Source organism: Oryx dammah, unplaced genomic scaffold (assembly GCF_014754425.2).
Source record: "Oryx dammah isolate SB20612 unplaced genomic scaffold, SCBI_Odam_1.1 HiC_scaffold_16, whole genome shotgun sequence".
NCBI lineage: Eukaryota > Metazoa > Chordata > Mammalia > Artiodactyla > Bovidae > Oryx > Oryx dammah.
Window position 1 is genome coordinate 46,510,558 of NW_024070200.1, and position 10,925 is coordinate 46,521,482.

A 10,925-nucleotide genomic window follows, 5' to 3' on the forward strand; every position below is an offset into this window, starting at 1 on the left:
TGATTTACTCTCAAAGACTGGGGCCCTTGGGGTCATGGCTCCCCGTCCTCTCCCCTGTGTAGCCCCCACGAAGGTCTGGGCAACCCCACCACCTCCCCCTTCTATTTCCCACCTTCCACGCCGAGGCAAGCCTGCAGCCGTGAAGACGTGCCCTCGCCTGGGCCCCAGAACCCTGCTTCCCTGTGCCCAGGGAACCTTGCCCCACTGGTCACCTCTGCCACCTCACTTCTGCCCTTCTTTCCCCAAACTCCCTGCCTCAGTTCAGAAAGCGGGTCAAAGCGTCTCCCTTCACAAACACACGCTCTTCCTTGAAACCGCCACACCCTTCTATTAATATCCCTGTCCAGGATTTCCCTGGTGGCGCAGTAGGTAAGAATCAGCCTGCCAATGATCTGGGAATATCTCACATGCTGCGGAGCAGCTAATCCTGTGCACGGAAACTACAGAACTTCTGCTCTAGGGCCGTTGAGCCACAACTAACGAGCCCCTGGGCCACAACTACTGAAGCCCACACACCTCAAGCCTGTGCTTCACAAGAAGAGAAGCCACCACAATGAGAAGCTCCCGCTCAGCAATGAAGAGTAGCCCCCACTCACCGCAACTAGAAAAAGCCTGTGCGCACCAACGAAAACCTATCACAGCCAAAAGTGAATAAATAAATAAATGCGTATTCCCACCCAGTTCTCATTAAAAAATTTCTCAGAAGAGCCGTGTAAACTTACTGTCTACACTGTCTCTCCTGTTCTCCAATCCAGCTACTGCACCCCTGCCCTAAGTCACCATGATCTCCTTGTCCCTAAAGTCGACAGGCACTGCTCCAGCCTTGTCCTGCCGGTCTCCTCACTGCAGAGATGCTGGCCATCTTTCCCTCCCTCTGGCAACCCTTTGCTCCTGGCCCTGTGCTTGCTGCCCCCACCTGCACACCTTCTCAGGCTGTTTCTGGGCCCCTCGTCTTCTCTACCTCTTTCTGTGTGACCAGTCTCCACGTTTCCATCCATGAGCCACCTCTCAATTCATTCTCCAAGCACCGCTGGGAAGGCTCTTCTCCTGGAGGGCCTGGCAGCAGTTCCTTCCACTCATTGTCCAAAACAACTTGTCATCGCCCTCCCAGCGGAGACCCCCTCCTCCACCTGTGGTCCCTGGCTCTGGTGAGCAGCATCGCCCACCCCGTGGCCCAAGCAGAACTCCTGGATTCCAGGGCCCCCTTCGTCCTGCACAGAGATCAGCTCCCAGGTCTGACTGGTGTGGCTTCCTGAGGATTTCTCAGATCCACCCCCTCCATCCTCCACCCCTGCGTCTTCTCCCATGTGTATAGTGGCTCTCAATTGTCCCTTTTCCCGTCTTTCCTGCGTGCCTCCTCTGGGTTTCCACAATGTGAATCCAAGCTTGCCACTTCCCTGTTTAAATCCTTCGATGGCTCTCTCTGACCTTGCGAGTAAAATCCAAGTCTCTCCAACCCCACTTCCCAATACTTGGCCACTTCTCATCCCTCCAGCCTCCTCCTCTGGCACTCCTGGTCTAGAACTTTATCTTCCAGCCACTCGACTCTTTATCAGCTGCCTGCCCACATGCTGCAGGTTTCCACCTTTGCTCATGTGTCTCTCTACCTCCTCACTCCTCTTCCTTCCCCTTTTAGCTGGCTAATTGCTATTCACCCCCGGCTTCCCTTGTGGCTCAGCTGGTAAAGAATCCGCCTGCAATGCGGGAGACCTAGGTTCAATCCCTGGGTTGTCCCCTGGAGAAGGGAAAGGCTACCCACTCCAATATTCTGGCCTGGAGAATTCCATGGACTGTATGGTCCATGGTGTTGCAGAGTCGGACACGACTGAGCAACTTTCATTTTCACTTTCTGTGAGACCAGAATGTTATCTCCTCCTGGAAGATCCCCCAACCACCCCCACAATCCTTCCCTGGTGCTCCCAGATGGCCCTCTGAATTATGTGGAAATATATGTTCCCCTCTCCCTAACTGATCAGAGAGTTACCTTGAGAATAAGATCTCGTCTGGCTTAATTCATATATCCCAGCTTCTGGAACAAGAGCTGGCCCTGAGTTGGTGCTCAAAACCTTTGTCAAGTTGTTGGGTAAGCGAATGACCCTGCCTTGAGACATGGATAGCTGGGTTGGAGGTGGCTGAAACCTGGGTGGTGGGGGCAGGGGGCTAGGCAGGAGTGACTGTCTCCCTGGAAGGGGCTGGGCCCAGAGCTCACCAGTACAGAGCAGGCCTATGCAGATCCACTGGAACAGCTGTGCGTGCTCCCTGCAGAAGTGTCTCACTCTCAGGGCTGGTTGCAGCCTCCTTCTCCTGTGGAGAAGACCAGCAGGGTCTAAGAGAGGCTCCCCCACCAGACTCCCACACCTGTGGGGATCCTCAACACTTCCAGGCAGAAGCCACTCAGCTTCATCCCCAGTAAAATAGCAACACTGGTCTTGACATCCCACAGGGCCAAAGGTCAACCCCAGCCCAGAGGGAACTTAGAATGACTTGACTGCAGCCATGAAACTGAAAGACGCTTGCTCCTTGGAAGAAAAGCTATGACAGACTTGGATAGCGTATTCAAAAGCAGAAACATCATTTTGCCAACAAAGGTCCATATAGCCAATACTATGGTTTTTTCCAGTAGTCATGTATGGATGAGAGAGTTGGACCATAGTGAAGGCTGAGCACTGCAGAACTGATGCTTTCGAATTGTGGTGCTGGAAAAGACTCTTGAGAGTCACTTAGACTGCAAGGAGATCAAACCAGTCAATCCTAAAGGAAATCAATCCCAAATATTCATTGGAAGGACTAATGCTGAAGCTGAAGCTCCGTTACTTTGGCCACCTGATTTGAAGAGTGACTAATTGGAAAAGACCCTGATGCTGGGAAAGATTGAAGGCAGGAGGAGAAGGGGACAACAGAGGATGAGAAGGTTGGTCAGCATCACTGACTCAATGGACATGAGTCTGAGCAAACTCTGAGAGATGCTGAAGGACAGGGAAGCCTGGCATGCTGCAGCCCATGGGGTCGCAAATAGTTGGACATGATTCAGCCCTTCACTGCTTCCGGCCTCTGTCTGTCCGTACCAGCTGTTCCTCAGCCTGGAGCAGAACCACTAACTACCACAGTGATGCTCCAGGCTCCAGGGCTTGGGAAAGAATGAACTGAGACAATAAGGAAGAACCTCACCCATGTATAGCAATGCACCAACCACGATGGCTGCCTCACATGCCCTGTCCCATTTCCACCTGTCTGAGGAGCAAGGAGCCACCTTCGGAGGTACCCAGCTCTGCACTTATTATACCTGTGGAAACTTATCCTCTGAGTAACAGCTCCTCCCAGAAAGAGGGAGGTATCAACAGCCCACCGGCAGCCATTTGGCACCCCCACTGCCTTCTGCACCTGGAACAAATGCCAGTTCTTGTCTGGTCACTTGGTCACTTGACTGTCCCCAGAGGAAATACTGAATAGGTCCCTGGGGACCTGAATAGCCTCTGGGGTCCCCCAGCCTGAGCATATAGAAGATGCTCACTCACACTGATTCAGTCACCACTTTTTAAAGGAAAGTCTCCTCTCTCTGTCCCCACCTCTTGCCTCTTATTGCTACTCAGTTGCTCAGTCATGTTCGCCTCTTTGCAACCCCGCAGACTGCAGCACACCAGGCTTCCCTGTCCTTCACTATCTCCCCACCTCCTAAGTGAGGCATTTTTCTTCAGTCTCACCCCAAGGCAGACAGATAGACTCTGGCCTGTTCCATGCTTGAAAACTGCAGGACTCTATGGGGCTCCTGGGCTCAGAAACTTTCCAGCATCCATGATCTTCCTTGAGTCCCAAAGGGCAGATTAAAGCAGTTGCTAATCAGGGAAGGGAGTGGAGGCAGAGATACGGGAGGAGCAGCCAAGAAACAATAATGCAGGCTTGGGTTAGGTCCTGGTTCAGCCTCCAGGAACACACATAAGGATATTTTTGAGCTTTTTACCTAACTAAAACCCAACAAATGGAAAATGTCAGCACTCTTCATTCCAGAAAAGACCACCTGAGGCCAGATTAAAGAAACCAGAGAAGTTCATCAAGAGATCACCTAAGACTTGATTAGAGGCTGCAGGCCCTGCACACACCCTAATCTTGTCGGCACCCCACCCTTGAACTGAAGAAGGAATTCATAGGGCCTGACTCCATCTTAGGCCTGTTCATGCTGATCATGCTCGGCCACCTTTCCAATGGACTCTGAACTCTGTGTTTAGTGCCTATGAAAACAACAACAGAAGGATAAGACCCCCTCCAGACAGGGGAACCTTGAAGATCGTATCTAGGTTACTCATAGCCTAAGAGAAAACATACACTAATCACCCCTTCCTCCAGACAGGCCATAAATTTTTCTGTATCTGTCGGAGTGTAACCTTGGGTTTATTGATTATTGGCTAATTGTTTGACTGTTTGAGCACAGGAGCACATAGTACGTGAATGATGGGATTATTGGGGTTGTCTTTTCCTTGGTTTATGTAAGTCTCAAGGAATTTGGAGTGGTGGGTTCAGACACGTACATATGGGGTATAAAAGATTTTCACAAATGCTGGTCGGGGTCCTTGGCTAAGAGGAGACTCAGCCTTGGGCCCGCCGGTGTAATAAACTGCACTCCACTAATCTGCATTGTCCTTCTGAGAGAGTTTGTTTCCCGGAACGCGTGGCTACAACAGAACCATTGCTATAGAACTCCTCACCAAATCCACCTGGGTGGGGACACACAGTTTTGAGGGCACGAGCCCACTGTGTCCCCATTTGGCTGGCAAAGCAACCAAGCTACTCTTTTCTGCTTCACTCAAAACTCTGTCTCTGAGATTTGATTTGGGACCAGCAAACAGAGGCCATGTTTTTGGCATCAGGTTCTCATCAGCTCAGGATCTGGCCAGTGAGGACCTCGCAGTAGGTCTCAGTGTCAGCTGGCCGAGCCCTAGGTCCATTTGCTGCCTGTGTGACCTGGGCCTGTTTCTCTCCCTCCCTGGGCTTCAGTCTCCCCATATGAAACAAGGGGCCTGGGCCAGCCCAGGGAGTTTCAAACTAAGCCTCAGGATTCCCTGAGGTGCCCCAGAGCCGGATGGGGCAGAAGGCAGCTGGGGAGTTGACAGGGGGCCAGGTTGGTACAGGGCCCCCTTCCAGCTTCAACCAGAGCAGCCCCCCACTATAAACTGAGGTTCCCAATGGGAAGTTGCTTCAAAGCAGGTTGGGAAACACTGGCCTGGCTCACCTCTGAGGCAGAGGCCAGCAGAACTCACTTGTTTCTAAAACACGTTTACTCCTTCCCTCAACAAAGGTTCAGGGAGCCCCCTCCCCATCAGGGGGCCAGATTCCCCACCTCTGCTCCCCAGAGGGGCCTTCTCCCCAAGCCAGCCAGCCCATGTCCCTCCCGGAGAGCACCTACCATCCTGAGGAGGGCTCCGGGCCAGCCTTGCTCCAGCTGTCCCCAACTTCCGAAGGGCTTGAGTTGCTGCCAGGGCCTCGGCCTTCCTCCTAAAGCCACCAGAGAGGGAGCAGAGTGTGCCTCCCGCCCCAAGGGAGAACTATGGAGAAGAGCCTGGAGTGTGAAGAGACCCAGGCTGCCCCCAGTGTGCCCACAGGCACCTCAGGAGAGCGCTGGGGAGGGCGCTAGGCACAGGGAACAACCAGAGGGAACTTAATTCCAAAGCGTGTGCCCCAAGGACCCACTGTGTCCTGTGCTCAGTGCTAGACTCAGTCTGCCCTCAGGGAGCTCATGGTCTGTGTTGGAGCGTGAGGGGCGGGGAGGCGCGGGGGGTGGGGGTGGGGGTCAGTGTTGCAGAGAAGCAGCCAATTCTGACCCTATGATGGAACTATTTCTTTGACTTGCTTTTCATTGCTTTTAAATTATAATCATATACAGTGGCCCGCGTCAGGGGGGACCTTGCCCCTCTGCTTAACTGTTAAACTAAAGTGCCTTTGTTCAGGACCCTGTTCACCTGTAGATGGCAGGAAGGAAGAAACTAATACATCCCCAGCCTGAGGCTTGCCATTCTAGGAAATGCTTGCAAGATTAATGGCTTTTCTCTTGGCTTCCTCACCTCCTCACATCTCTGACCTATAAAAGAACCTGGCATCCAGACCCCATAAGATGGTTATTTTGAGGTGCTAGCCCACCATTTTCTCAGCTCCCTGAATAAAGTCTTTCCCATGCCTCAACCCTTTGTCTCTCGGATTCTTTGGACTGTGTGCAGGGAGCAGAGCAACCCTGGACTTGGTAACAGAAGGTAGGCTCAGACAATAAAGAATTTCCCTGCAATGCAAGAGACCAGGGTTTGATCCCTGGGTCGGGAAGATCCCCTGGAGAAGGGAATGGCTACCCACTCCACTATCTTGCCTGGCGAATTCTATGGACAGAAGAACCTGGCTGGCTACAGTCTATGGGGCCACAGAGTGATTAGCACTTTCACTTTCAACAGGAGGTTGGGAAGGAAGAGTGTGTCAGGCTAGGCTCCAAAGTACTAGGTGGTGGACCTCAACCTGGCCATTCCAGAGCCAGAACAAGATTGCTGGCTCCTCAGAGGCTGGGCCCTCCCCAGAGATTCCCCCTTGTCCTCTTCATGAGGCTTCTCCTTATGTTTTAGATCACAGCTCAAATGTCACTTCCTGGTGGAGCCATTCCCTGACCTTTCAAACGAGGACAGGCAGTACTGGCTCTTGGTGGGTTTGCAGGGATGTTTCCTGAGTGATGATGGAGACTGCTCTGTGCAGGGGGTGTGGAGGGGAGGTCAAAACCCTGGAGGGTGGGGTGGGGAGGGGCAGTTCCCAAATGTTCAAGCAAAGAGGTGAGGAGGAGATAGGGGTGGGAGGAAGATGGTGACCAAAGGACCCTCCCACCAAGTGGGGGCGGGGGGCAAACCAGGATGGGGGAGGGGACAGACCAGACTTTCCAACAGCTCAGCACCCTTGTTGTCCAAACCGTTGGCCACTGAGGCAAGAGAGATGGACTCTCTTCCTCTTGGCGTGTCGTCCTCCATGTGCTAGATCTTGCAGCTGAAAGACAAAGTCAGGGCCCAGAGCTGAAAGGGGAGGCCAGGCAAGACCTGGCACAGCCTGTCCCATCCCAGAGCTCAGCCCTCATTATGTCAGGGTCCCCAGGGACAGAGGAAGGGCCCCTTCCTGCTCTCCTGAACCTGTGAGGGGCAACTCCTTGTAAGTCTGGGAAGTCAGGCAGAAACTGGGCAAGTTCCACCCACTTCACAGAGAAAGAAAGGGAGGAATTCTGTATAGCACGTGTATGTGTCTGATATAGAGGCATTTTTCTGAAGACTGGCCCTAGCTTTCATCGCTCCCTGCTTCTGCTGCTGCTGCTAAGTCGCTTCAGTCATGTCTGACTCTATGCGACCCCACAAAGGGCAGCCCACCAGGCTCCCCCGTCCTTGGGATTCTCCAGGCAAGAACACTGGAGTGGGTTGCCATTTCCTTCTCTAATGCGTGAAAGTGAAGTCGCTCAGTCATGTCCGACTCCCTACAACAGGTTAAAACCATTGCTATCGAGTGATATTTTCATTGCTATTATGTGATATTTTCATTGTATTATGTGCTCCCATCTCTGAAAGACAGAAATATCCTGAAGACATCATTCAAGTCCCTAAATACAACTGTATCTGAAATCAGTACCCCACCCTGGACTTTTCAATTACAAGAGCCAATATAATCCTTTTTTTCTTCTTTCTTTTTTTTTAGGGGGTGCTGAAGTTCAGTTTGTGGCCTAAACTCATCTATAAATAAAAGCCCTAACTAACACCCTATCTCTCTCCACTTCTGCCCCCTCTCTTTTTATCCCTTTTGGGTAGTACCCAATCCTGTCCAAATGCCAGCCTGACTAATCTCACATACCCGAGGGCAAGCACACAGGGCCACACACAGGTGCACACAGGAGCCCCAGGGACATGTAGGGAAGTACACACACAGGCAGAGCCTGGGAAAGCCCAGCCACCCACGCACACGTGCAAACACAGACACACAGCTGCACAGAGGGGGGCAAGCTCTGCTCCCTACTCACATATTTGTGGTCAACAAGTCTCTCTGGGGGACAGACGGAAGTGCGTGTTTCCACGGAGATGGGCTTGATCCAACCTGCTTGGGCTTTGGCCGGTCCTCTCATTTCACTGGAAATCCCTGGGCAGAGTTCAGAGTTGAAGGAGGCTGGGCCTCCCACCTGGCTCTGTCCAGCACCAACTCCAGAGCCCTGGGCCACAGCCGGGGCAGGGACTTGACCCTCTCTCAGGGAAAAGAGGAAATGGGGCAAGTGGGCCCCATCTGGACCTGGCCCTTGGAGCTCCTGCCTAATGACTAAATCTGCCTTCCTCATCTATGACGCCCTCCTCTCCACTCTACTTCTCCCAAACAGACCTACCTCTTCCAGGAAGCCCACCTTTATTACTATCACTCTCCCATGTCCCCTCCTGGGGCCCCCTTTTCCACCTGTCATCAGGGGTTCTCAGTTTTCTGGATCATGTATTTTATCTTTCATTCTGTATTTTTCCCAGTCTCCCTTTTCTCACTGCATCAGTAATTATAACAGCAACCTATTTTCCTGAGCTTGAAGATAAGGAAAGCAGTGTAGTACCACAAACAGTAAAAGTGTTTCAGGTCTAAGAGGTCTTGAAAACAAAATCACATAGTTTGCCTCTTTGTTTCACTGCTTTTTAACTGATACCTAAGCAACAGCATGCAGAGTCAATGGACAAACCCTTTAATGTTTCAATCCTGTAACTAAATATTAAACTTATCTGACAGGACTGACAACACCTCTTTAATAATTAATCACACACACGTGACAGAATCCTTTGTGATGCATAAACACTTCCTGGTAACACAGAGAGGGAATTACCAGCACAGGCTGGTTGTTTTGGAAATCTGGGGCCCTTGATGGATGAAGGGCAGGGGTACCTCTTCTCTTAACAACCTTTTTTTGGCCACTTTGATTACCAAAGTTACACATGCATCAGTGAACATTTAAACATTATAGAAACACACAAAACACAGAAAGTTAAAAGTCCCTCTAATCTGAGCCTTCCAGAGATGACCACCACTGAGCTTATGGAATTTTTCTCCAGATTTTTTTCGTAAGTGGATACTCTTTTATGTTACTCGTTTTACAAAAGAGGCTCATACTCTACCAGCTTTTTTTTTTTTTTTTTTTGCAGTTTTGTTCTTTTGGGTAGAGATCCACACTGCGCCCTGCTCACTCTGTTGGGGGCTCATGTACTGCCTTGATCATAAACTAAATGCTTGTGGCATACTTCTGGTTTATCCAAGGAGAAGACGTGGCACCCTGGGCAGCCTCCACAGGGATGGGTTTGCAGCTGCTCTGTGGGGAGGCGGGGGCTCATCAAGCCCCAGCAAAGGGCAAACTGGACTGTACCTGCTTCTCTGCCTCTGCCCCTTCTAACCTCTCTGTCCCGCCCCCGCCTCTCCCCTCCCCGCGTCCTCCTCCATCTTCTCCCCTCCCCTCCTTGCTTGGTTTCTCTTGGTGCCCAGAGAGAAGCCAGGAGACATGACACATCTAGGAGTAACCAAAACTGTTTCGAAACATTCCCTACACTTTGCCCTAGAACCTTGACATCTCTGTGTGGCCTGACTTCTCCAACAAGGACTTAATAGGCTGTGCCTCTTGAAATGGGGCTTCCCTGGACCTCCTGCAACGCAGGAGACCCCGGTTCAATCCCTGGGTAGGGAAGATCCCCTGAAGAAGGAACTGGCAACTGGCTCCTATATTTAATGAACCGGGAGCTTAGAGCCCAAAGAGCTAGATTCAGTCTTGGCTCTGCAAATTAGCTAGTTTCCTCATTCGTACAACAGTGGGAGTGGGTAAGAATGCCTTTCTCATAAAAAAAAATATTGACAGGGATTAAATGATTTGATGCAGGTGAGCTGTTTGGCAGACAGGCTGGCACCATTGAGCTGGTAGGTGTCGTCACTGCCACAGGTCCCATCTCAGAGCTGCCTGGACACACTGCTCTCCTCCTCCAGGCCAGGAGACCCTGTATTGCTCCCCTGCTCCTACCCTGAAGGAGGGGCAGCCCACAGTGATCCTGGCTCCCCTGAAGCCCAATTCTCTTTTCACGTAGAACTTGGCTGAGAGCCCCAGGTGGGGCAGCTGGGAGGCTGGGTGGGTCGAACTGAGTCCCCAGGGAAAGAACAAGAGCTGAAGGACCTTTGGGTCCTGGCTGCACCCATCCAGCTGTGTGACCTCCACGTGTCACTTGACCTTCTGTGGCCTGCTTCCTGAGGAGATGATCTCACTGGGGAGGCAGAGTGAGGCCAGCGACTGACCAGGGCTGAGGTGCTGCGTCCAGGGCAGGGGGAGGCAAGGAATATATATTTCTAGCAGTAAAGAACCCACCTGCCAATGCAGGAGGCAAAAGAGATGCAGTTTGATCCCTGGGACAGGAAGATCCCCTGGAGGAGGGCATGGCAGCCCACTCCATTATTCTTGCTTGGAAAATCCCATGGACAGAGGAGCCTGGTGGGCTACAGTCCAGGGAGTCACAAAGAATTGGACAACTGAAGTGACTGAGCACACACGCACACATATATGTGTGTGTGTGTGTGTGTGTTTGTATATATCAGTTCAGTTCAGTTAGTCGCTCAGTCGTGTCTGACTCTTTGCGACCCCATGGAGTGCAGCACGCCAGGCCTTCCTGTCCATCACCAACTCCCAGAGCTTACTCAAACTCATGTCCATCGAGTCGGTGATGCCATCCAACCATCTCATCCTCTGTTGTACCCTTCTCCCACCTTCAATCTTTCCCAGCATCAGGGTCTTTTCCAATGAGTCAGTTCTTCACATCAGGTGGCCAAAGTAATGGAGCTTCGGCTTCAGTCCTTCCAATGAATATTCAGGACTGATTTCCTTAGTATTGACTGGTTTGATCTCCTTGCAGTCCAAGGGACTCTCAAGAGTC

At 51.7% G+C, this 10,925-nt stretch overlaps 1 protein-coding gene across 4 annotated transcripts in view; it reads right to left on the reverse strand.

Moving 5' to 3' along the window:
* SLC28A1 (solute carrier family 28 member 1) overlaps positions 1-10,408 on the reverse strand; it is a 62,494-nt gene extending 52,086 nt beyond the window's left edge. For 3 of the 4 annotated variants that reach the window (XR_005723994.1, XM_040257506.1, XM_040257508.1), the window contains exons 1-4: positions 8,018-10,408; positions 6,894-7,005; positions 5,399-5,487; positions 2,210-2,304 (exon numbers count right to left, since the gene is read on the reverse strand). Coding sequence is in view for 3 of the 4 variants with exons in the window: in XM_040257506.1 (XP_040113440.1) it covers positions 2,210-2,304; positions 5,399-5,487; positions 6,894-6,989 (280 nt within the window). In the remaining variant the exon portion in view is untranslated. Of the gene's footprint in view, positions 1-2,209; positions 2,305-5,398; positions 5,488-6,893; positions 7,357-8,017 lie in introns of those variants that run through there. The other variant, XM_040257507.1, reaches the window with a different exon arrangement.
* Positions 10,409-10,925: the final 517 nt, after the last annotated feature.